The sequence below is a fragment of the Vombatus ursinus genome, unplaced genomic scaffold, assembly GCF_900497805.2.
Source record: "Vombatus ursinus unplaced genomic scaffold, bare-nosed wombat genome assembly UNPS02014791.1, whole genome shotgun sequence".
Taxonomy (NCBI): Eukaryota; Metazoa; Chordata; class Mammalia; order Diprotodontia; family Vombatidae; genus Vombatus; species Vombatus ursinus.
This window is the reverse complement of record NW_020954569.1, coordinates 31,889,068-31,916,712: the sequence shown is the minus strand read 5'-3', so window position 1 is coordinate 31,916,712 and position 27,645 is coordinate 31,889,068. Positions and strand designations below refer to the sequence as shown.

The following is a 27,645-nucleotide window of genomic DNA, read 5'->3' as shown; positions in this document are numbered from 1 at the left end:
GGCATAAAGAATGTAATTTAAGGAGAGGTCTTGATCACTTAATAGAAATTAAAGTTCAAGGATTTAAACTGTTACTTAGATTTAGAATAATTAGAAGAAATTCTGAGACAGGGCAGTTGGGCTGGTAACAAAATTTAACTTCGGTCTATTTAATGAGTCAATGCTATAAAGACTTGGAGGGAGGGGCAGATAGGTGGTGGAGTGGATAGAGCTCCTGCCCTGGAGTCAGGAGGACCTGAGTTCAAATCTGGCCTCAGACACTTGACACTTACTAGTTGTGCGACCCTGGGCAAATCATTTAATCCCATTGCCTAACCAAAACAAAACAAAACAAAACAAAAAACCACAAAAAAACAAAAGGCTTGAAGGCACTGTCTCCCATTAAGGAGAAGCAGCTTTCACATTAAGCAAGAAGGAATATGGTCACTTAATGAAAGATGTTAAAGATTTAAAAATACCCTTTAGATGCTGGGATAATTTGGCAAGTAATCCCATCTACTTAAAACTTGGGTTTTTGACCTTTAGAATATCACACTGTCCAGCCAGCCAAATCAAAAAAATGTGCAAGTGTTCTTTCAAACCACCTCCCAGCTGCCCCCATGTACATATAAGCCAGGTACAAATGAATATGGTTGGCTGGTATTTCTGAAAAAAGTTCTTGGACAAAACATAAATACTACTCATCATTTGGTGACAGCATCAAATTGGGAATAATGTCTCATACCTTAGATTAAAATGACTCTACAACAAGACAGAAATGAAATAGGAGGGAAAATGGTGAAATATAAGTTATAAATAACTCTTAAAAAACCAAACTCAAGACAAAATATGAACTGATGCAAAGTAAGAAAAAACTGGAAAACAAAATGCATAACTTCAAAAATGTAAATGAAAGAATGAATTAAAATAGAAACTGAATATTGTAAAATTATAATGACCAAGCTCATTCTTACCTTCATTACAAAGGCAGGGGGTGATGGGCATGGCATACTACAAATATTTTTAAATTTGGCTGATGCATTTGTTTTATGAAATATTTCCTCCTAATTAATTATTTTGTGGAAAATAATGAAGATGGCTCTCTGGGTACATATGAGTGGTTAAAGGGAAGGAGGATAAATTGTGAAATGAAGATAGTATAAAAATAAAAGATATATAAAAATTTAAATAAAAAAGCAATACAAGGCATGGATGAAACAATATGAGAGAGATTATTATCAATGGTTGTCAGTGACTCAAAGATGTCACTGAAAAGAAAGTTGGCCTGCTTATAAAATCTGAAGATCCTATAATGACGGGAGGGCTAGCTAGGATAATAGGTGAGAGAATCAGGATACAAATAGGTCTCAGTAGGCTGGAACACTGATAATTAATCCAGCAAGGTGAATTTTTTAAGTGTTTTAATAAAATAAGTTGGAAGTTCTGGATGGAGGAGACATATTATAGTTTATGTGAAAAATTCTGATTTCAGCTGATAGCATTCAATTTTCATCAATAGTGTGACCACTAAAAAAAAACCCCAACAATAATCTAATGAGATCTTACTTCAGTGTTTTGAAAACCTGTGGAAATATTCCCTCCATCTTATGTAGAAAGTCTTTGAGGGTTACTATTATACTGAAGCCCATATGGTGGTAAGCCTCTCTGAACTTATCTACATTGGTCCTCAGTTCTAGTCCAAGCCAACAGAAATGAGGAAACTGAGGCCAAAGGCATCCCTTTCAACTTTAATTTTAATTTAATTCTATGATTCTGTAAATGAAGACCAGTAGGTGAAAGTTCAGGAAGGTAGATTTTGGCACAATCCATGTAAAGGTTTTGAAAGCTTTTTCTATGTAGAAGGAAAAAAAGCCTTATAGATATTCATTGCAGCAAAAATACCTTAGGATAATGCTTCTCTAAGATTAGTACAGTACAAAGCTAGAGAAACTCACACAGAACAAAAACATTATCATCACCACACTGTACCCCTGAAATACAGTTACTCTATGTCATTCATTTAGCTAAAAAAAAACAAACAAACTTTACACCAACAAGGGAGAAGTCTTATGGAAGGCTATCAGTGTTACTAGTGGATGAATAAACAGCAGGTGATTCCACATGGGAGATGCATACAGTGGACAGAATGATTATTTTCTTGACACTATTGATCTCTATAGGAAATATTTCTAATGATTGTTCTGTAGTCAAGTTTCAGTTTGAACAACACCAACAATCTATATGGTGATGCCACACCTACCCATCGGCAGTCTGGACTTTTTGTGACTTTAGAATGGCAGAAATCCACTTTGGTGCAGATCCATAATTCCTAGTAAAAATTAACACTTTTGGCAAAACCAAACCAATCAAACAAATAAAAACCAACAATGAATTGAAGTGAATGTGCTAAAAGAGTAATATTCAGAATATGGCCTTATTTATCTTTTAAGTCCTGATCAAGTCTCACTGGAGGTAAAGAAAGTCTTTAGATATAATGATGCCATGAAACTGACTCCTGTTGCAGAATGACATGTTGATTGATGAAAAACTTAGCAAGTCTTGTCCAATCTTCAACAACATGCTTTACAGAATCCTTAGTAGTCTGCTACATCCTTTTAGCCTGTCCATTTGTATGTAGGAGATGCAGTGTGATAGCTCCAGCTCAGATAAGCTTCCTCACAGCAGAGTCCTTTAAATTAAGTGATGTAAATGCAGACCCAACATAGAACTGTGATTGGGGTGTGGAATGTTTGAGGAGGTACTAGCTTTACTTAAAGATTCCACAATACTCCAGGCAGATGTGATTGGGGAGATAGCTGCAGAGTACAATGAACCTCTAATTTGCTTTGTTTTGTATACTCTGCTTCTATTAATACATCTTTTGAAGATCTTTACAATGGACTTGTAAAACCATAATGGGCTTTTAGGGTTTCCAGATCAGTTCTCAAGTCAAAAATATATGACTGTGGATTAGGCTGAATAACCTGGAATAGGGTATATATTTTCATTTAAGGTTCTTCCCTTGCTTTTCCCTTTTATTCTGTTTGAAAATTTTCCTTTTTAAAAATTATTATTTAGTTTATAGACATCAAAAAACATGAACATTTCCTTTATTTGAACTGAAGAGTCAGCTCACAATTCCTCTCAAAGAGTGATAATTATTTGGGCATCATCAGTACCATCAGAAAATATCAGTTGTTGCTAAGCTTGAGTGAATTAAGTCTTGCTAAGCATTTCCCTGCAGTAAAGAAGGAAAAGGAACAGATAAATGGCAGACCCTTGCCTATGGGTGCTTTGCAAATGCCTTGTTAGCAATGCACTGATGTCTCCATGAAGTTACACTCAACCATTAGATGTTAATACTAACACAACTGTTGTAGCCCAACAGGTACTTCTAATTAGTTCAAGGATAATTTGTTTGATTAGACGCTAAGTTTCATTAGATAAAAAGGTACATTTCTAGTTTCCAAATGAATTGGCACAATGACTATGTGCAGATAGAATGATCCTCTTTGTAAACTTCTACTTCCTCAGGGAACACCTGAGATTTCTACTGACAATTTCAAATGCTCATATTGTTTTAATGGTTTGAACGTTAATTTATGTACTTATTCATTCAACAAACATTTATTGAGTATTTACTATGTGCAATTGCCTTTCCAACTTGATCCTGAGTCTTTTATATTGCCACGTAGCAGTGGAAACCATAAGCTTTTCTCTAAGGGAATCACACTGCACACTCATGCCATAATTTCTACCACTTCCAGCAATGGATAATCATTGTAATCTTGAAGAATGCATTTTAGCTACAATAACTTTGGAAATGGGCCTTGTGAGATAAAGCATTGTGGGAAACATAATGCAATGGGATTTGATTTCAACTAATGCATGGATAAATGTGGAGAGTGAATTTCTTGCATTTTGCCAACCCTGTTGGCATGTGTTCATTGCCTATATATGGCAGACAGTATTTATGTTAGAAAAACATTCCTTTATTTTTGTGCCAGATAATGAGGATGCCTCAATGTCTTGGCCCTTTCTGGGTCATTATAAATGTTAAATTGTGTGGATAGGCCTCATTGTGAATTCTACATACAATGAGACTCTGGCACATGTTGTCTAAGAAATTTCTCACATTATACTGTTGAAACAGATGGCACAGTTCTACAACAAGCAGGAAGGCACTCATATGTCTGTTGATTCTGTCTGTTAAATTTAAATGTCTGAACAATGATGATTGTAGTAAGAAGCATATATTTTATAATCTGGGGTTCATCAAATGTCTTATCCTTAGCTGAATAGGTTTAATGAGGGATCTTATTATGACATATGTTTGGCATCCACAAACTGTCAGAAGCACAGTAGGATTATATTCTATTTGGTTTGCTTCAAGGTAGAAGGAGAGTCTTTCAACCTATGAATGAAAATAAGCAGATTTCTTAACAATCAAATTCTTCATGTAAACCACAAAATTAATTTTAAACACTAGGTCTCCTCAGGTTCCAATGTAGAGATGCTATTTCTATTCTTACTGACAGCACTTGAGAGTGATTTTACCCATCTTATAAGTAGGTGACCAAGAGGATAGAGTGAAGGGCCTGGAGTCAGGAAGACTCATTTTCCTGAATTTAAATCTAGCTTCAGACACTTACTAGCTATGGGACCCTGGGCAAGTCACTTAACTATGTTTGCCTTAGTTTTTTCACCTGTAAGATGAGCTGGAAAAGAGAATGGCAAACCACTCCAGTGTCTCTGCCAAGAAAACCCCAAATGGGGTCACGAAGAGTTGACATAACTGAAAAATGACTCAACAACAACAACAAATAACTATACAGCGTTCACAGGATCTCATCCCTTCAGCTATAAAACACAGTTTAATAACAGTGAAAAGGAAAAGGAGGAGAAGGCCCCCAAGTTGACTCTTCATTTGCTAATACAAAACTACTATTGGCATTGCCCAACCTAATGCAACTGTGGCATGAACCTGCAGGAACCCAAAAGACCTTAAACACTAATGGAAACTCAACCAGAAAAGTAACACAAATATTGAATTATATGTCCCTTTGTAATGCATAATAATTTTAAAGTTATTTAAATCTGTTTTGAAAGATTTTGGAGCAAGCATGGGGCAGGCAGGATGAGTACCAAGAATTATAATGAAGACCAGAAAAGTATGAAGTAAATCAATTATTATTATCAATGATTATCAATGACTTAAAGATAAAGATGGCATACTTATCTAATCTTTCACTGGAAGCCTTCCCTTACCCTCTTAATTCTGGTGTTAGAATTATTTCCTATTTATCCTGTACATAGCTTTCTTTGTATATATTTGTGTTCATGTTGTCTCTAGAATTAGATGTAAGCTCCTTGAGGGCAGGGACTGTCTTTTGCTTCCTTTTGTATCCCTAGCACTTATCAGAGTGCGTGGCAAATAGCAGGCACTTAATAAATTTTTACTGATTTACTGATTGACTTGAAGGTCATATGACAATGGAAAGGCCAGCTAGGAAAATGGGTAAATAGGATCTATTGTGGGAGTTCAACTCAGAGATATCAATGAACTGGGATTATTTGGATGCTCTAGGGTGAGGGTTTTTTTTTTCTGTTTATTTTTTCAATTACTGATAGTAAGTATTAGACACATGTTCAGTGAAATGAAATAATTGAAAGGTAGGAACTACTGGTAGGCTTACTAAAATTCAATCAATTATAATAAGAGAAAATAATTTTTTATGGAACCATGTAATTGTTTTAGTCAGATACAGTAATTTAATTTTAAGTGAACAAGCCCTCCAGAGAATATGGGTGTCATTTAAAAGCAGGATATGAACCAATACTCCACTAAAATCCTACTCTCCACTAAAGTGCTTATGGTGGTGGGGAGATGATCCTATATATTTGAAAGCTATACTGGCAGAATTTCCTGGACCCTACCAAACTGGAAATGTTTTATGCACAGGCCCAAAAATAGATTTTATGACTGTCATCAGAAGACCAGTCCAGTTGGGTGTGGAGAGAGTCATCAATATAGAGGACAGTGATTTTTTTTTTAACCATAGCAACTTTTTTCTTTTTTTAATTATTATTTGTTTTCAGTCAGCAAAAATTTACTTCCTCTTCCTCTCACACAACCCAACTGAGAGCGAAAGAAAAACAAGATGCCAGATATAAACATGTATAATCAAACAAAACAAATGTGTACACTGGTTGTGTCCAAAAGAAGAATATATACATATACATATACATATATATATAATATATATGTATGTATATATACACAGCCCATTCTGTACTGAGTCACTTCTCTAGCAGGAGATAGATAGTATGTTTCATCATTAGTTGTTTGTAATCATGGTTTGTTATTATATTGTTTAGTATTCCCAAGTCTTTCAAAATTTTCTTTACAATAGTGTTGTATATATTGTCTCTATGATTCTGTTCACTTTACTTTGCATCAGTTCATACAAGTCTTCCTAAGTTCCTCTGAATCATCCTCTTCATAATTTCTCAAAACATAATAGCATTACATCAAATTTATATATCATAATTCATTCAGCCATTCCCCAAATAATGGTACACCTTCAGATTCCCATTATTTGCCACCTCTAAAAGAACTATAAATATTTTTGCACATCCTTAGAGTTTGTTTTGTTTAGGACCCATCACTGCCTTAACTTCCTTTTGCTCTCCCTTTTCCATTTTCCCTCCATAGTATCTTTCAAAACCATCGACCCAGGCATTGGTGGTCAAAGTGGCCATTTTTATCATTATAAAAATAAGGATCCTTAAAATATATGTGAAATAACATATTTTAGAATATGATATCACTTGAGATTTATGTAGTACTTTTTATTCAAAAGTAAAAGTATTTGTCACCTTCATAGAAGGTGTTCAGGGCAGAATCAATGGGAAGAGGGATTCCCAAAGGCTGATGAATTTCTGCAGACTCCTGTTTGAAAATGGCATTGCATTGACTTTATTAAGCCCCAGAACATCACAGAACCTCCTAAATAAGATCCATGATCACTCAAAAGCATTCAGTCTTACTATACACAAAGAAAAAAAATCAAGCAGATGAAGAATGCCTTTTGTCTAGATTATGATATACAGTTTGAAGTACAACCCACAAAGCTGGTCCATCAGGACATATATCTGGGACAAACATTGCAAATGGAAAGGACAAAACTAAGGATAGGGATGAGGTACCTGAAAGATATCTCTAAGGTCAGATGTCTATAAGTAAAGTAAGGGAATTGATGTTGTTAAAGAGATGAGTGACCTACAAAAAAGTCTGCTGGTTAGGTGGAGAAAGCAAGGGAACCACAATGTATGTATGTCTGTGTGTATCAGTGGACTGCATCTTTCCCAATTCTTTATTTAATTGCCTTCCCCTAAATTAGGGATGATAGGGAGGTATGATCATTGTTAATTATCTACTTACAATTTTAAAGTAGCTTTTATCCCAAATAATTTCTTCTACTGCTTTTTCATGGGGCCATATTAGAAAAAAGAGAATCATCTGTCCCAATGAGTCTCAACCTATGGCCACAAGCTTCTGGGGATGGATTGGGTTATGGAATCTTTGTCAGAAAATTCATATGCAAAAACATAAATAAGCCATCAGATTTGGTAAACAATAAATGTCTTGTTTACATGTATATTACAATTTTGGCAAACACGCAAACACAATGCTTGTGATGAATAAAAAATATATATTTAAAAACATTAAAAAACAAACAAAGAATCACTGAAAAACAGCCCTCAAATGTATGTTTTTCATTTACTGTCAAGAGACTTAAAAGAAAACCTCCAGCATGTTTGGTGTAAGCTTTGTGGAAGACCTATGGAAAAGAAATGGAGAAGCTGTAACCTTCAGTGCTCTAATGAGTACCCACATCATGAGATTGAGAATACATCAAAAAAACAAAGATTCACTCAATGAAACATTCATTGCTACAAAACTACCTTGGTCAAAGTAATATTTGTGTGTCACCACATTTGTGTGTGACATTTGTGTCACCACAAATGTGTGATTCACATTTTACATATGGAGAAATGCATTTAAGTAGCTAATTAGTTGCTGCCTAAGAAAATTACCAGATTTCGTGTTACTGCTAAGGTTAAATATATTTATAAATTCTTAAAGGGATTGGGGGGAGGAGATCCTATTAAAATGAGGTTCTAAGGGGTAGACCTTAAATCAAAGGAATGAGGTTCAGGCCCTTTCAGCTGTCGTATCATAGAGGTCACACTCTGAAATGAGAAGGAATTAAACACAGGATTAAAATTCTCCTTCCCCCAAAGTTAGTGTATGTATCATTTCTTTTTTCTGTGAACCTTTGTTATGCTTACTTCCCTTTGGGGCATATGAATTACCTTGATTCAAAAAAGGCATTGATTGTGTTTTGGTTCTGTGATAGTACAGTTATGCAAAAAATAATATGGTAGGAATTAGCATGTTTTACTTTTATTAAACCAAGTTACATTCAGTTTGGTGGTTTCTAGAAGTGTTCACATGATTAAGAGTGTCCTCCTTTTAAGAGATCATATGGTATAGTGGACAGAGCCCTGGCCTTGAAGACAGGAAGACTGGGGTCAAGTCACACATCTGACACATGCTAGTGTGTGACCCTCTGTAATTTATTTATCTCTCAGTGCTCTACCTAGGCTCTTCCTATTTCCTACCTCACCAGACTGCTATGAGGATAAAATAGGATAGTATTTGTAAAGTGCTTAGCACAGTGTCTGGTACCTAGTGGCCTTTTAATAAAAGGTTATTCTCTCCCTTCCCCTCTAGGCAACTCGAAGATTATAAGTTACAGAGAAGGTTTGCAGGAATTTTCCTCCTCTGGGACTTCCATATACCCACAAAACCACTAGTTCAGTCTCCTATCCCTGTGTGTAAAAAGGAAGAAGTAGCTGGGGTCAACTTTAACCTTATATGAACTCTTTCCAAAACAAAGAGGACAGAAACTACTGAACAACAAGAAGATATGTATGTGAGTGTATATATATATACACACACACACACACACACACATACATGGTCCCTCAAAAGTCATAGTGCAATATTAAGCTGTTAAAACTTAGAAATTCACTGGGATGTTTGGGACCCTGTATGTGATACTTTGTATATGATATTCTGATGACTTTTCATTGGTCTTCACTTTGTGTTTACAAAACAACAAATGTCCAGATGAACAATAAAAAAACTAGCAAAAAAAGTCAATTTGAAAATCATCAGGAGAGAGAAGAGAGAGAAAGACATTTGATGCTTCCAAATGCAGGAGACCTGGGTTAAGTTTGGACAAACCAAACCATTTATGCCAAACTGAAAGTAAGCAACAGGGAAGTGATGGAGGGGAAAGGAAAAATGGAAATAACCTTTGGAGTCTAAATGATAACTGAAGCTACAATTTTGGTGGTACCATACATAATTAGTACTTAATAGGATTTCTTTTTTGCTTGTTTCTTTTAATAATTGTTCTAACGGGGAAGGAATATTTAACAGATTAGAAAGTGTAAGTAACTATGATATACATATACACAAATTTATGCTGTTGTTTAAGTGAACAGATGCTCTAAAAATGGTTTGAGGTTTTGAGTTTTATAAGTCTTCCTTTTTTCAGTTGTTCACTTTGGAATTACTCTAACTACAGTGCCTGTGTTACCCAAATTAGGTTCTACTAAGCCTTGGAGAGACTGAGAAGCATTGCTAATAACTCTATTTTTATCTGCTTTAAGATCTACAAAATGATTTCATTACAAAAACCTTGTAAGGTTATACAAATATTATTATCGCTATTTTACAGATCTGGAAACTGAGGTTCAGAGAGGGTAATGGACATCCCAAAGATCATGCATCACTAAGTGTTAGAGTGCATTTGACCCAAGGTCTTCTGGCTCCAGATAGTGTCCTTGGAGACGACCTTTGTATAAGGCAGGTTACCTTTGTGTAGGACTCTCCCAAAAACCTCAAACCCTTTATAATGACAGAAATCTCACACAATGTTAAAAAAATAGCATGAAAAGGAATCCTTCTGAATTTTTCCAAAAGAACAAATGAGGAAGGTGGGTTACTTTTTAGTCTCTCCTGAACTGTCCTTCACACTGAGGTTTTATTGTGTTATTTGAAGTGTTATGAATTCCAAGAACTTCAGACATACCTATATTCAAAGCTAAGTGCAAAAGTACATTTCATAACATTTCAAAGAAAAACATATAATGGTATTTGGGATATCTGCACTCCCCTCTGTTAGCCCAGCTCCTGAAAGACAACTGTGTATAACTAGTTGATATAGAATGATGTATTTGAACATCCTGGTGACTATACTCTATGGCTTTTCTGAATTCTGAAAAGTCCTGTTTTTCATTTTTTCACTGACATATCATTTTAGGCAATTCAACAATTACAGGATCATAAGATTTAGAGCTTCTGGAAAGGATAGTATAGAAAAGAACATCAAAGGTGATATAGGTTCAATCCTCTCATTTTACAGATAAATAAAGTAGAATCCAATGAACTACAGTGACCATTGCAAGGTCACAAAGGAGTAAATAGGAGAGAGAGGAACTACACCAAGATCTTCTAACTCCAATTCCATTCCTCCCTTCACTACATTGTGCTAATATCAGTGAAATGTGTGGCCAATTCAATCAATTAAGAAATATTTATTGAGTACCTAATCTATTCCAGGTACTTTTTTTAGGGACTAGCCAAAAGGTCTAGACCAGGAGTTTTCTACCTGTGGTCCAGGAATTTACTTTTTAAATACTGGGATAAATGTATTTTGATATAATAGCTCTCTTTGCAATCCAATATATTTTATAATGTTATTTGGAAAAGGTGCCTTAGACTTCACCAGATTACCAAAAGGGTAAGTTACACAAAAATGGTTAAGAATCCTGGAGTAGACTGTCAGTGTAAGGAAAACAAATAATAATAAAAATAATAAGAATAGTTAGCAATTATATAGCACTTTTAAGATTTGAAAACATATATTCTACATATATTATCTCATTTGACCCTCATGACACCCCTCTAAGGTAGGTACCATTACAATAATAATAATAATAATAATAATAATATAAATATTATATAATGCAATAAATGCAATCATTTAAAGGTAAGGAAACTGAGAAGGGAAGAGGCTAATGGACTTGCTTAGGGCCCTACAGAGGGTGTCTGAGGCAGGGCTGAGACTGAAGTCTTTCAGACCTGAGTTCAGTGCTTCACTTGCTATACCCCCCAAACTGCATCAATAAAAACAGCAAGGAAGATGTACTGGAACCAGACATCACAGAATGGGCAAAGGGCAGACTCAGAAATGAAGATGTAGGAGAAAGGCAACAACATGAGATTGTTGTCAGAGAGGAAAATGGAAAGCTCAGGATTGGGGAGCTTGAGCAGTCTCTAGTGATGTTTAAGATTTAGGATGTGACCACCCCTTGAGTGGCAGAAGCAGAGTAGAGATAGAAACACTATGATATAAAGAGTATTAAGAAACCATTACATTTCAATATATTATTTATAGAATCCCTACAGGAAATACCGATGTGGCAATATTTTTAAATCACCTTGAACATGTAAGATCTTGTAGTGTATATAAATATGTCTATGTGTATATAATATACATATTATATACACACTAAATCATAGTATTGTAATTTAGAAGCTGTGATAATTACATGCAGCTGCAAGTAATTTGAATCACCTGATCTTGGGATTTCTTTTTCTTCTTCTTCTTGCCCCAACACCCAGAGCTCTCAGCATCCTTGCCATTGGCATCACCACATAGTAATCCATCAAGCTCATCGGTTCCCATCTGCTGTCCCTGAGATGTTTCTGCTGCAAGTCGGTAGGAGAGGTTCCTCAAAATGCACACACAGTTTTCAACGGTCTAAAGAACCAAAACAAATAAAATGGAAACAAAGGGGAAAATAATGACAACTATAAGCAGCTCTCTTTCTTGCTCTTTAGGCTTTATATATGATTACTTTCTTGCATGCAATCATTATATGCACATTTATCATCAGATACATTAGGCTAAGAAGCAAATCCAATAAGATTCATGTTCAAAGTCTCACTTTGTGACAAAGGTAGTATTGTGACCCTGGGCTACTAAACATCTCAGTATTCTAGGAAAATCTTTAGGACTATTGCAGAGAATGTACAGATCTACATTAGTAGAGGGCGTTTCCTCACTTGGGAGTTCCACAATGCAGTGTAATGACAGTCAGTCCAGTCCCTACCCCTACATTTGCCCACCTCACTTCTAGTAACTCACTTGGAGCATAGTTGAAAAACTAGAGACTAACTCAATAGGGCCCTAAGACCTTCTATTCATTAGTCAGTTTTCTTATATGTTCAAACATGTTCAATGTAATGACTTGTTTGTTTGTACTTATTTTTTATGAGAGGTGGTTTTTTTTGGAGGGTGGTTAGGGAGTAAATATTTAAGAAGTCATATTGATATTAAAAATCATAAAACAACATCTAAAATACTTGGCTACCCTTCTAAAATAAATATCCCTTAGAAGAAATATCCCTGGCCAAATATAGAAGCTTTGGCTTTTTTACTCCAAAGTCTCTCCTCTCCAACAACCAAGTTCTTGCTCTACAATCTTTCCGGTTTCCTCCTCTTTATGCAAACTTATCTTCCCTTTCAAAGTGGTTGTAATTAGGATTCCAATACAATCATGATCCAACCTGATGTTAGCCAGTGCTAAGGAGGGTGATGGACAAGTAATAAAAACATACCATAAACTACACTGATATATGGTGTCAACTATTGTAAGTATCAATTGGTTAAAAAAAGAAAGAAAGAAAAACCAAAAAAAACCCATCATCCCCCCCCCCAAAAAGAGAAGTTTTAATGTTTTCTATAAACATAGCCCAACTACCAATTTCTTCTAACTTGGAAGTTGAAAACTATACATTGGAATATGTAAAGGCTTTGGGGGCTGGGCAGAGCTAAGGATGACAAAAGAGGTCCTCTAAGTTTCTTCCTTAAAGCTAGCTCAAAGGATCAAGGTATGCATAGAGTTTAAGGACAACTATAATCATATTTTGATTTTTTTTAGTAATGAGGGACAAAAGTCTCATAAAGAAAACATATTTCTTTCATTTAATTATGGGTTATTTGAAAATCAACATGAAAGGAGTATTTTCTGAATTGATTTCTGAAGCCTCGCAGATTCTAGACAACACCCTAGAAGCTTTTAGGAATCCTGTCACGCACTAATCTCATAGGTTTTGTTTTGTCTTGTTTTTTTTTTTTATCAACCAACTTTTCTATTTCATGCATCTTCTCATGAGAAGAAATGGCATGAAAACAAGTAAATATAGGAGTACACTTGAAAAAAATTGGGAAAAAGTCATTGGCAAAAATATTATCATACAATTCTTAACTGTCTGACTCTTAAATTCCATTAAACTGATGTTTCTAATACCAAGGACTTGAGGGAAATTTTCTGTCTTTTTTTCTCCCTTCTCCTTTGTCTTAGGTCATCCTGAAGTCTACTTCCTCAGATATCAATGAACTAGAAATGGGTTTAATTTAAACTTAATTAGTCACTTAAACAAGTGACTAATAAACCAAGCTATCTGACAGATCAAACTGATAGATTGACACTATAAGACGTTATTTTGTTTGTAATCCCTTAGAAGTAGCCTGCTGCCTGGGAGCTGGCACCCAGCAGTGTGTGTGTGTGTGTGCGCGTGCATGTGTGTGTATGTGTGCGTGCACTCATGCTTTTGCACAATTTTGTGTTTCAGTGCAGAGTGAGATGAGGCCTGCTCTTTTGGCTGGCAATCTTCATTTTCTCATTCAGCTTTTCAGCTTGGAGTTTGTTAAGCAAAAATTTGAGCCAGGAGCTTCTCTCCATAGAGGTAAAAAGAGGCAACTTCCCCCCTTCTACCCCTCCAAGGGAGACAAACAGAAGGAGGATCCAGCTGGTAGTTTTGTCTTTGACATGCATTCCAAGTAATGGTGAGTTTTTACCAGTTCTTAGTCACCAGGGTCATTTTTACTCCTTACTTTCCATTAGGAAAGGCTAATTTGGAAGCTGTCTGTAGAGCATCCTACCATATGTTACTCATCTAACGAACTGTCCCAGTTACACAGCACAGTTGATGTGCTTGCATAGAATTGAGGCTCTTTTACTCATTATCTGAAATAGACCTTTGTTGATCTTCAAGAGAAAGTTCATTGATATTTTCCTTGACCCAATTGTTTTCAAAGCTTAAAAGAATCATTTTCTAGACAGAATTATACATGAATATCAGTCAAATGTAATACAGGGGCATGGCTAATGGAAAGGACTACATAGTGTCTTACCACACTGCTCCAAGTTTTGCCAAGCATTCGGTAAAGTAGTTCAGTGTATCAAACCCTTAGACTTCTACCTCTTGATATAATTGTTAATACTCTCAAGAGTGCTACTTCAGGAAGATAAACCTCAGGGAATCATTTTTTCCTGTTACACTTAATGATATGCCTATTGGTTTGCCTGACACCTGCAATTATTCACACTGCCCTGTCTGGTCATTAAAAAAAATCAAATTATCCTATCAATTACATTAGGAAGTCTAATGGATATTAAAGGCCACAGACTATATATATGGCTTTGGTTCTCTGCTGCTTTTGACACACAAAAATTCAAAAAAATATTTTAGTGCTGATTTCATTATTGAGTCTTTTTAAAATTGGTGACAAAGAATGAGTTAATTTATGCAATCATACCAGGTGCCTTAAACCAGTAAAATTGAAGAGTGGTTATAGTAGTCATCTAGTCTAGCTGGATGCAACAGAATCACTTGTTTTTCAGTCATGCCCAACTCTTCATATCACCATTTGGGATTTTCTTGGCAAAAATACTGAAGTAGTTTGCCATTTCTTTCTGAATCTCATTTTACAGATGAGGAACTGAGGCAAACAGGGTTAAGCAACTTGTCCAAGGTCACACAGCTAATAATTATTTGTGGCTAGATTTGAATTCAGAAAGATGAGTTTTCCTGACTCCAGGTCTGGCACTCTATTCACTGAACCACTTGGCTGCCCTACTGGTCATATCAAGGTTATAACTTGAGAAAATCTGTTCTTAAGAGTATAGGAGAATATGATGAGGTAATGTAGTGAGTATAACATACAAAGTGGCTATCTTAACTTTTTGCTTCCCAATAACTAATTCATAACAGGTCATATGAAAGGGCTAGTGATATTGCATATTATCCTCTTTTGCAGCAGAGTCACCAACTGTTCCCATCTGATTATGGAGTGTATAACTGACTTATTCTTTTTATGGCAATGATTGACATTATACAGTCACTTGACTTTTTAAAGGGAGCTATTCAGTATTGAATTAATGAAGATAAAACAAAATAACGTGGATGAGAATGTTCACAAAAATACATAAATGAAACCCATAACATTAAAATAGACATTTGCTTTTTTTTTCTCCTAAGAGCTCCATGATTAATTTACAATTATTTATTAAACCAGACATGGTTTATATGGAACTACTTGAGACAAACTCGGGTTATTTCACAAAAGCACAAGTGGTCTGTGTTTCTCTTAGTTTTTTGAAGAGCATTGCACTTTTCATGGAAGCTGGAGTCTTTTTTGAAAGGGTGTGAAAAAGACTGCACACTGTGCAAGGAGTAGCTAAAAAAATTAATTTCTATGCTCTCCAGTTTTAAAACAGTAAGGGAGCATGGAATGTTCGGTTCCAGTCTAGCTGGATGCAACAGAATCACTTTCCATTAAAAGATCTCATTTTAAAGTGAGGGTTTTGAAGATTATTTTCTAACCATATTAGCACCAAATGTAGCTTCTATTTATTTAAAAAGAAAGTCTTTTGATGTTTCAAAACAAAATAGTAAACGAAGTATTCTGGCTTACTTTCTTTTTCCCCAGAGGCAATACTTTCTCACTTTTATCCCTCCCAAGGCAAACCCAACAAACCTTGCTATCAATTTCACTGCTCCCGAGAGCAGACTGAATCACATAAAGCAATGCATCTGTAAGTCCATCACATTCCCTCATTCTTCTGCGGGCTTCCTCTCCAGCAGAACTAACATTCCTGTAAGGCAAAGAGAGATGTCAGGAATATTTGGACCCCAATACTCCTTCCGTTCCCCACTCCTCCAGTTTTACAGAGAACAGCATTTATATGTACGTTGTTTCCCCACCAACTCCCCCACCTCCCAAAAAAAATAATCATGCTAGATTAATAGGTTAAACATCCTAGAAAATATGTAGGACACATTTAATTATTCAAATATCTTTTATACTTATTTAGTTTTGTGAATTTTGAATAATAAAATTTTAAATTTCATTTTTAACAAAATGGCTCAACCTATCATTTTTCATTTAATATGTGATGGTTTCTAGATGATATTTCCTCAGACCTGTGGATCAGTAGAGGAGGTCTTTATAATTGGTCACTTTAATCACCTTATCTTTCTCCATTAGCCTTTTCCTTCTGAGGTCGTATCTTCCATGTGGGTGGATCAAAACCTCATTCTTTGGAAGACCATATAGCTAAGATTATCAATGCAATCCTTTCAGTCATTGAACAACAGCTGACATAAATTTTTACAAAGTTCAAAAATGTACTAGAGCAATGTATAGTTCAAGACAGTTGTTATGTTGTATCTTAATGAGAAACATTAATAATTTAGTATTTTATATAACTAACCTTTCCCAATTTGTTTTTGGTAAGTTTGTGGCATCTAAACTTCTGGAGCTATGAAAGTTTAAAACCATACTTAGACTTTTGGGACACTATCTATCTGAATGAGAATTCTTAACTTTTTTCGTGTGTCACGGATACCTTTGGCAGTCTGGTGAAGCCTATGGATCCCTTCTGAGAATAATTATTTTAAAGACATAAAATGAAGTACATAAGATTGCAATGGAAACCAATTCATTGAAATATAATTATCAAAATGCTAAAAATACAAATTCATGGACCACAGATTAAGAACTGATAATAAAGGATTTTTGGTGGGTATTTGTCTTTTGAAGGAACACTTCAAAGGTAAGAAATAAGGAAATTATGGTGTGTGTGTGTGTGTGTGTGTGTGTGTGTGTGTGTGTGTGTACAGTATTAGGGAATGACTCAAAGTGGTAAAGTGGAAAGAATACCGAAATTGCAAACACAATAGACTAAAGATTAAGACCTACTTTTGATTCTTACTAGTTATAAGTAACCTTGGGCAAGTTACTTAACTGTCAGTTTCCTTATCTATAAAATGGGGATGGTGATGATATCTGTAGTACCTATTCTGTAGGGTTTTTTGTTGGTGGTTGTTGTTGGTTTTGTGAAGACTAAATGAGTGAATGAGAGTACCTAGACTACAGAGGATTCTTCTTGTCTGGAGGGGGAGGGTCTTGAGCTTTGAACAGGGGAAAAATTTCTGCAGCACCTGGAGTTTTGAACTGAGCACTACATTGATACTTTTTTTGTTTTTAATGGATACCAATACTAAAGCGGTGGTGGTGGGGAGGTTGTTGATGTGGCTAGAAGCTCTTTACCCAGCTTGTATCTCTGCCTAATATAAAACAAAACAACAAAACAAAACAAATTTCTGGAGAAGAAAACTGTGAAGAGAATGGATTTATGGAGCTGCTTGTTGGTACTCTTGGAGATCAGCCAAAGGAAGATGAAGGTTTAACCTCCTTTGCCTCTGATCCTTATTCGACTTCCTTTAAATCTCTAAACTATTTTGTTTCCTATAAGACATAAGACTGCTCTAACTTCTTTGTGATACATATCTACATATTAACTGTGCCTTTTGGAGGGTAATGCAGTACGGGATGCCAGTGAATAGCTAGGATTAGGACAGCATTGGAGTCTACTAATAAGGGGAAAAAAAAAGCTAGGGCTTCATTCTGGCTTTGGGGATTAGAGCTGTAATTGTTAAAGACTTGCATTATTTTGATGTTTATTAATAATTTTTATAAGCACCTGGATAGCAGAGATAGAGAGCCATATCAATTGGGACCATCCTTCTATTAGGTTAAAGGAATCACTGTTGACCCCGGGTAAGGTGTGACTTGGAATATGGGTGCCTCAAGGAAGCATCAGCCTCTGAGGCAAGAAGAGAGGAGGGGAGTAGGAAAAGTCCTATATCTTGAAATGTCCAGTCGGAGGAAAAATGTGTGATCTGGGAACAATCTACTGTGCCCACATTCTAAACTCACACACATTTAAACTTTGCCTCAGTGTACTATCTGCTGGGTGGTTATACACACAAACACACAAACACATAAACACACACACACACACACACACACACAGAGCTAGATGACACAGTGAATATAAGACTGTACTTGCAAATCAGGAAGACAAGTTCAAATCCAGCCTCAGACACTTACTAGCTGTATGAGCCTGGCCAAGTCACTTGAATTCTGTTTGCCTCAGTTTCCTTATGTGTAAAATGGCTATAATATCATCATCTACTTCTCAGTGTTATTGTGAAGATAAAATGAGATAATATTTGTAAAGTGCTTTGCAAGTCTTTTACATATATATATAAATACTAGCTATTATATATTTATATATACATACATATGTATATCATCTTTTTAAAAAAATCTGATTTCATCTGTATAACAACTTCCTTTACTAATACAGATAGGCATGAAGAATAAAACATCTGAAATGTATATTCCTAGATGTTTGCCTGTGAGCATGGAAAGATTAGGTGACTAGCCCAGGGTCATATAGTCAATGGCAGGGACAAGATTTGAACCTAGGTCTTCCTAAGTGGAAGACAAGTTCCCCAAACCTTAAGCCATGTTTTGACTCAGGGATTTTACTTTTCTTAGGGTTATACGATTGTCATAATATAAAACACTTTACAAATCATAAAGTGTTGTATAAAAGCCAGCTATTATTATTCTCCCAAACAAAATATTCAGTTGATAGTTTCCATATTTACCCTGTATGGATTACTAATACTTAAATAATTAAAATTCAATCAAACATTTCACAAAAAATCCTTCAACATAATTATTTTTCTTTGATAATTCAATAGTTCTCTAAAAGGACTTTACATATTTAAATAAGAAACATCAGCTTTGAAATGCAGCACCTGTGAAAAGCTATTCAATTAAAAACAACAGCTTTGGCGCTTACAGATCCTGCTGTTTTTGAGAAACAATATACAAATAAACACAACCCCAATCCTCTAGATAATAAAAATGAGTAAACAATGATAGAATTTGTTACATAAAGTGCTAAAAATATTACCTTGGGCTTACAAACAGAAATCTCCTTGAGGTTCTGTTTTTCTATCCCCCCCAACAGCAGAGAAAACAAATAAAACTAACATCCTGATTTCACCTTCACCTTAGATTTTGAGTTTTACTTCAAATGCTAGAATATAAGAGTTTTTTATTGCATTATTTAGTTCTGCCCTCTCTCGAACTCAACAACAAATGCATAATGCTAAACACTCAACAGGTCAATGATGATCCATCTAAGTGATTTATAACTGATCTGCAGGGCAACTTCTAAATTATTACTTTTTCCTCCTTTGCCCAATTTCTTCAAATATAATTTATTAGAGATATTTTGTGTTGGTGCTCTAAAATTTTTGTCCAGCAAAAGTTTTAGGCAACTTATTGTATACATAAGGCATTTCAGCAAGATGATAGCAGAGAACTGGCAAACAAGAAGAAATAGTAGGTGCTTCCTACTCATATTTTCTATCTTTTAAAAATGCCAGCAAATGTAGCTGCAGGTCAAAATTTCTGTTTAAAGTATATGCTACAAATACATACTTGTATGTATTTGATATTATCATCTGATGAGGAAAATTACACTTGAAACATTTTATGTTTTTAACTTGAAAAGAATAATCTGTTATTTAAAATGTTGGTGCTTTAAATCTGCTTTATTATATTGACCTTTAATCGTGTTCATAATTAATCAATACAATGATAATTCCTTAGCTTGATGTTTTTACTCCATTGAGTTTTATCAGTCACATATATTTAAAGGAAATGAACTGGAGTTCTGTCACAGGACCCAACCTAGAGTGTGTGCCATGTATTCAAATGAATTATTACAGAGAATTTATACTCTCTGACAGTAGATACTGGGCTAGGCAGCAAAGAGAAAATCACCAGATTCCTAATTCCTTCATACAGGTTTCTTAATCTTGTTGCCTGTGTTCCAATTCCCCTCTGAATAGCCCTTGAGGTGTTTTATGCTTGGCCTCCAATACTCTGAGTCTCTAGAGTAGTTTTGGTAGCAAAAATCCATGTCTTTCCCCTCTTGCTGATAGTAAACCAGGTTAAGATTGAGTTTCATAAAGGCATGTAGTGGCAAGTTAGGTCGCATGTACTTTCTACCTACCATCTAGGTAAATGACTGGATGTTCCAATAACATGGAACAAATCTGGGAAACATGATTGCACAGGATAGACAGTAGACAAATAGCTCTATGCTGCCTAATCTGATGGATATTAAGCATGTTATGGTTTGAGGGGAGTGATAAGATAGTAGGACCTGACATTGGATCGGTAAGTATGATTATCAGAGACGATTTATATTAGCTAGCATGTTTAAGTTTACATATATTATCTCATCTGATCTTCATAACTCTTTGAGGTACTAATATTATTTCCTTTTTGCAGATGGAAAAACTGAGGTTGAGAGAGGTTAAGACATTTGGCAAAGATGACACAGCCAGTGAGTGAGATAGAATTCAAATTTGGGCTGCTTCATGACTCCAAGTCCAACACTATCCATTATATCATCTACAAGCCATTTGCTAGGGGATCAGGGAACAGGCTGCAACAGATGAGAGATAATTGAGAGAGAGAAGCAGGATGTCAGTGTGATGGTGTTTTGAGTGTGGAATTCTGAGGAGGAAGAGAGAATCCAGTGCTTTGCTCAGTACAGATGTGTGCTCCTTTTGCTGCTGCCCATAGTTAAAGTGAAGGGATTGTGCTGTCATTTCTACCAGGCTATTTAGGGGACCCAAATAATGAGAAGGGGCAGGTGCGTCTTAAGTGGAACCAGACCATACATACTGATGAGAGAATTTGTAAGAGTGACTAGATAAGCATAGGATGGTTGAGGTAGGTTGAAAGAGAGATCCAGTGGAGATTTCCAGAGTCACAGCCTTGTGGTGATTAAAAGGTTCAAGAGACATAATTTCTGGGCAATTTAATCATTTTATTAACAATGCCAACATTTTAATAAAAAAATGGTCATTTGGCAGTCTCTCTCTTAGACCAAAAGACAATCATGGCTGATGGTTCATGGCTTATATGCCCATGGGAAGAGGGGTGTTCCCAAGGGTGGCAATCAGCTCTGATTGGTTAACAATTAATAAGAGAATGAATATTACAATGAGGGGCTGGACCTATTCAAATGAATTTTGATTATGTAATTTACTTCTAAGTTACCCCTCAGGCTTAGGCAATCTATTCCAGGAATTTATCCCTACCTCAACCTGAGTGGGGCATAATGGCTTCTCCACCTGGGTGGGATCTAAACAAGAAAGTGAGTCCAATCTCATTATCAATCATGTCCTTCAAGAGAATAAACTTTTGAAATCAGGACTTCAGAAAAAAAGGGAAAACTCTGGATCTCCCCCAAATCATTGGTTATTAATAATATTTCTCTCAGCTTATGCACTCTAGTATGCCCCATGGGCAACAGAATTGGAGGAATAAATGATAATGGGGGCTATGGTCAGATTCTGCCTACTGATGCTTAACAGTTGAGCTAATTTTCAATTTCCTATCTGTGGAGGAGAGTGCCTAGAAGCAAGTTTTAAGCACATATAACAGTTTAGGGAGCTGTCCCTGTTAGGGCCCAAAAGAAGAGAAAGAGAAATGTAATTTGGGGTAAGGTAAAATATCAAGAGAAAACAAAATCTGTTCAGTTTTGAATATAAAGAGTCTAAAAATGACTAAATAGTTATTGATATTTATTGACTGCCAACTGCATGCTATGTAGTGTAGATTTGTAAATTACACTTCTTTTAAACAAATTTACCACAGACAGATCCCTAAATAAAATGCCATGGTGGTCTCTATGGTAAACATTTGGACCAGTGATGATAATTTGAGGCATCTGTGGTATAATAGAAAGAAAATTAAATCTGGAGATGTAGGATCATAGATTTAGAGTGGAAGTGACTTCAGAGGTCATCAGATTCAATCCTTTCATTTTGTAGATGAGGGGATTTAAGGCCAAGGTCAAGCTATTTAGTGTCTGAGATGAGATTCAAACCCAGATTGTCCTGACTCCCAAGTCCAGAGGTCTAGTCATTTCACCAAGAAGACTTAGCTCTTCAGCTAACTAATTATGTGAGGCACTTTACTATTCTATGACTCAGGCTCCTCATCTATAAAATGAAGGCACTGGATCAGATGAGATCTAAGGTCTCTTTAAACCCAAATTCTATCATCTACAAAATTAATTGAATCAGAAGTTGATTACAAATGAACTAACCTATGAAAATAAAGATGAAAAAATTGCCTTTAGCATTTCTCAGCTTTATCTCTCCCTTTTTGTGTATGCGTATCTGATGAAGAACATTTAAATGCATCTGTATATAGTTTTCTGGATAAACAACATTCCTGCCTTTTTTTTTTAACCAGTACATACTTTTAATGTCACAGTATATACTCAGTAATGGGAGAGTGAGATCTTCTGAATGTGGTGCCTAGACTTCAGAACTAAGCTATAAGGTGCTGCATACTCAAGGTGACAAGCAACAGGGCCACCTCAAGCACCAGCCTGCCACTTTTATTTCTTTCCTCCTTTTCCCACAGGCTAGAAGTAGCTTTCATAACAAAAACCATGAAGAATTTCATTCTTCCTGTTCACTCTTGTCAGGCTGTCTTCCTTAGCAGTGGGAACAGGCTTAGTAAGAAGGTTTTAGTAAACAGTCACATAATACAATAATGAGGTTTTAATGTTAGACAGTACATTAAGTGCACAAGTGCCTCAGCTCACTCTTAGATGCTCACCAACCTTCTGAAGTTCTTCATGTGTATTCTATCTTCATATATAACCTCAGTTTACTGAGCTGGGATTCCTTGTATGTCACACCACCCATGCACCCCATCAGCTCCGACTAAAATTGGATACTCTCTTCAATTGCTCTCTTAAAAGTCACTAATGACCTCCTACTGGCCAGATCCACATCAGCCCTTGAAACTCCATTATCATAGTCTTCTCCCCTATATTGGATCTATTTTTATTTCTTTCACTGGTTCCCCTCCTGACTTCTCCCTGGAAGTCTTGGCATTTCCCAGGGTTCTTTTCTTTTTTGTCTTTATACTTTTCACATTGGAGGATTGTGCCATGTCAAATGCCTCATAAGCACAGAATCTCTGATTGAGAAAGGAATTTTGACATTGGAAAGGCTAATGAAATCCCCTCCCTCCCACCAAAAAAAAAAATGCTCTTGCTGAAAAGAAAATTATTCATTTGGACTTTCACCCTGATTAACTAGGCAAAACTTAGGACAAAGAGAATTAAAAGTTTATCACAAGTATGTCAAGGTAGCAACATGCTGACAGACCAAACACTGGAGATCAGTGAATGGCTTCAAAGTGGGGCCAACTTTTATTGGCAACTTCCTTAATAAGATAAAGACATCAGCAAAAGGCGTTGGGCCCTTGCATGTCACTTCTGCCCCAAGGTAGCAAGTATGGGACCATTTGTAAGTAGGGCTACAAATGTTACAGGTAGGGGTGGGGTGTGTGATAAAGAGCAGATTAATGCAAAAGGCTGTAGACTCAGTGTAGCCTTCCTCAAACAAAGCTTCCCCCACATTGATCTACTTAGCAGACCTGGGAACAATGCATCACTGAGTCAACATCACTTTCAATACTCTCTACAACATATAAGATAAATGGTCACCCACCCTTGGTTTGAAGATATGGAGTTAATAGGAACTTAGTACCTCTCAAGGCAAACCATTTGAAGTAGCAATATTCGTTTTGAAGTTTTTCCTTATGTCAAAGCTAAATTTACCTCTTCTAGATTCCTCTTATTAATCCTTGTCCTGCTTTCTGGGACCAAGCAGAACAAAGCTAACTCTTCTTCTATAGAAGAGATTTTTCTGAAATGGAACACTGCTATTGTGATCCCCATCTTCTCTTTTCCAGGCTGAACACCCTTAATTCTTTTAGTTGATCCTTCTAAGGTAAGATCATAAGGCCTGTTATCATCCAAAGAAGTCTCAGTGAGTTTTATAATATGAAAATTGCCTTCTTGTAAGAATGTCTAACTTAATTTGTTTGCTACCCATGCTTTGTATATTTTTCTGTAGACATCAGAAGTCATAAGCTTTATTTTTTGTTCCTTTCTCGAATTTTTTTCTCTTAATAATTTGTTGCCTTTTTTATTGCTAGCATTTCTATACTACACTCACTTTTTATAACATCTAAATTAGTGGATATACACTGACAATTGTCTTCCCAACCAGTTTTTTTTTCATTTTAAAGGTAATACATTCTTATAAACAATAAATTATTGAGTTTTGCTTTCTAATGCATATTTTGTCACCATTTTCCATTTTGTGATAGCTCATTCTATTCATATTCATGGTTATTAATATTGAGTTTGATACTATCACCTTCAAATCCTATTAAAATATTTTTACTCTTCTACATCTGTTCATTTGAGACTATGTCCTTCCAAACTCTAGCCTCTCTCTCCAGCCCTTCTTCTTGTCCCAGGCCACTTTGCCATTTATTTAATGTTGCTCTCTGGTTTCCTCTTAATGTGATTTATATTATTTTTATTTATGTATTTAAAAACTTAATCTTTCCTTGCCAGATAAAAATTAGGTTCATAAGATTCCCCACACACTTCCATGCCCATCTGTAAGTTGGAATAATCTTTTCCTAAAGGCCCCAATTACAAGAAATAAGTCATTTCCCCCTACTTCTCTCCTCTCTTTCCCTAGGACATTTTATCTCCTTATCTTTTTTAATGAACAACTAAGCACACAGCTTCTCTATTATTTGTACCATCCTTGACCTTTAGAGAAAGTGGGATTTCAATTAATTTAATTTTAATTAATTTTGTTTTAGGTGAGGCAATTGGGGTTAAGTGACTTGCCCAGGGTCACACAGCTAGTGAGCATTATGTATCTGAGGTGGGATTTGATGCAGGTCTTCCTGACTCCAGGGCCAGTGCACTATCCACTGCGCCACCTAGCTACAAAAGTGAGATTTCAAAAGAACAACATCCCCCTCTCCCAGGACTTAAATAAGTAGCTATCATTATGCTCTTTTTACTTCAAACTTATTAAGATTTTTTTTAATTCCTTTGCAAATAAGCTCAACTGTTAATTGCATTTGCCTTTGAAAGTTTGGTTAGTTTTTTCAAAGGAAATCCTTGGAAGATATCCATTTTTAGTATTTTCTTTCATTATTATAGTTGATGTGTAGTAAGTTATGATTCTAAAAGAGATTTCAAAGCATCCATCAATTAATCGACATTTATCAAACACTTGCTATTTTGTAAGCCATTTGCCAGGCACTGTGGATATAGACAAAAATGAAATATTATTTTACTCTCAAGAAGCATACATTTTATCAGGAGAAAAAAAACTGTGAATATGTTTATATACATATATAATACAAGGCAATTTGGAGGGGGAAGGGAAATTTCAGGGTGAGAGCAAAAGAGATTATGTAGAATGTGATGATTAAGTTAATTTTTGAAGAAAGTTAGGGATTCTAATAGTCAGAGGTGAAGAGGGAGTATATGCCAGGGGCATGGGGATAGACAGCGCAAAGGCATGGAGATGGGAGATTGTCATGTGTGAGGAAAAATAAGGAGGCAAGTTTGGCTGGATCAGAAAGTATGTGAAGTGTAATAATGAATAATAAGGTTGGAAAGGTTGATTGGATTGTAAGTCATATCTTCCTTTCCATTTGCAACAATTTTATTTGACCTGGGAGCTCTGAATCTCAGAAATCACATTTCTGGGGATGTCATATTTGGGGCTTCTCTGTGATGGTTGTCTATGGATTCTATTAACCTCACTTATCAAGAACAAACATTAAGCACACACTATATTCTAGAGACTGTGATAGGTGCTGAGAATACAAAGACAAAAAAAAAATAAGCAGCTCTGCCCTCAAGAAGCTTAGAGTTGAGAGACTGATGTTGGATATACTCTAGAAAGATATCCTTCTCTAACTATTGTTACAAATAGTAGTATCTATATGTCTTAGAAGAGATTACAAATCACCGCTTCCTCACCTTATTTTCCTAAAACCTTTCTTGAATGAGATATCACTTACTTTGGAGCACCTGTGGATCCACAGTCATGGCAAATTGCTTTCATCTCTCCTACAAGAGCCCTCTATTTGTTGCTTAGTTCTACTAGTTCAGAGCATTTAGATGGCATAGTGTAAAAAGTGGTGGTCCTGGAGTCAGGAATACCTGAGTTCAAAACTAGCCTCAGTCACTTACTAGTTGTGGTACCCTGGGCAAGTCACTTCACCTCTGTTTCCCTCAGTTTCCTCATCTATAAAATGGGGATAATAATAGCGCCAACCTCCCAGGGTTTTGTGAGGATCAAATGAGCCAATAATTGTACATTCCTTAGCACAGTGCCTGGCACATAAGTGCTATATAAATGTTATCTAAAATAATAATAATAATTATTATTAATTCAGTAGTACTCCTTCCTTTTTCTCCTCTGTTAGAAATTTTAACCTACATTCCAGTCACTGAGTACCAGAGTTACCTTCTGTCTCTTCAGATTGTTTTCCTTTTATTTCTTCATAATGCAGCTGTTCTTGATTTTTCAAAAAATCCTATTTTAAAGGAATACTTCATTGTCCTTGATATTCTTGAGAGGAAAAGGGTTAAATATTAGTTGAACTGAATGGAATTCAACTTATCTTCTAGAAAGGAGGACAGTGTGAGCTTTGAACATCGATTACAACCACTTGGCCACAGCAGAAATACAAACATTGCACACTCTGAAGGTCAATAAAAAATTCTCCCTTATTTCTTCTGGAAGTGAAAACTCTAATGTTGTCTGCTCCTATTAGAATTTCTACTGTAGGGGCAGCTAGGTGGCACAGTGGATAGAGCACCGGCCCTGAAGTCAGCAGCACCTGAGTTCAAATATGGCCTCAGACCAAACACTTGCCACTTACTAGCTGTGTGACCCTGGGCAAGTCACTTAACCCCAACTGCCTAAGCAAAAAAAAAAAAAAAGAATTTCTACTGTGGAAAACTGATGTGGGGTGTACTACTAATGGTTTTCTTTTAACATTATTTATATCTTGACAGCCATTCCCAACTTCCTTTCTATTGCTTTATTAATCTCTTACCTTATCTTACCAACTTGTCTTTTTTACCTTGTCTTACCAAAGACATTTTCATTAAATCTTTTCCTTCTTATTTTGTTTTATCTTTAAGAACTTTTATTTCATCTTGATTCCTCTTCCACCTTAGGTCTTTCACCTTTTTCTTATTCTCAGGTCCTTCTGCTTAAGCCCTTCTCTTCTTTCTACCTTAATCCTTCTTTTCCTTCAGATTGGGTCCTTCTCTTTCTTCTTCCTCTTCAATCAATCAATCAATCAAACAACCAATAAACATGCACTGAAGCACCTACTAGGTTCTAGGTATTGAGGATATAAAGGTAAAAAT

General features: G+C 35.8%; 1 protein-coding gene across 1 annotated transcript in view; it reads right to left on the bottom strand.

Moving 5' to 3' along the window:
* Positions 1–27,645, bottom strand: part of CTNND2 (catenin delta 2) — a 912,708-nt gene that overhangs the window by 152,499 nt on the left and 732,564 nt on the right. Inside the window, exons 12-13 of the mRNA XM_027869022.1 lie at positions 15,948–16,065; positions 11,697–11,882 (exon numbers count right to left, since the gene is read on the bottom strand). Of these exons, the coding sequence (XP_027724823.1) occupies positions 11,697–11,882; positions 15,948–16,065 (304 nt within the window). The remainder of the gene's footprint in view (positions 1–11,696; positions 11,883–15,947; positions 16,066–27,645) is intronic.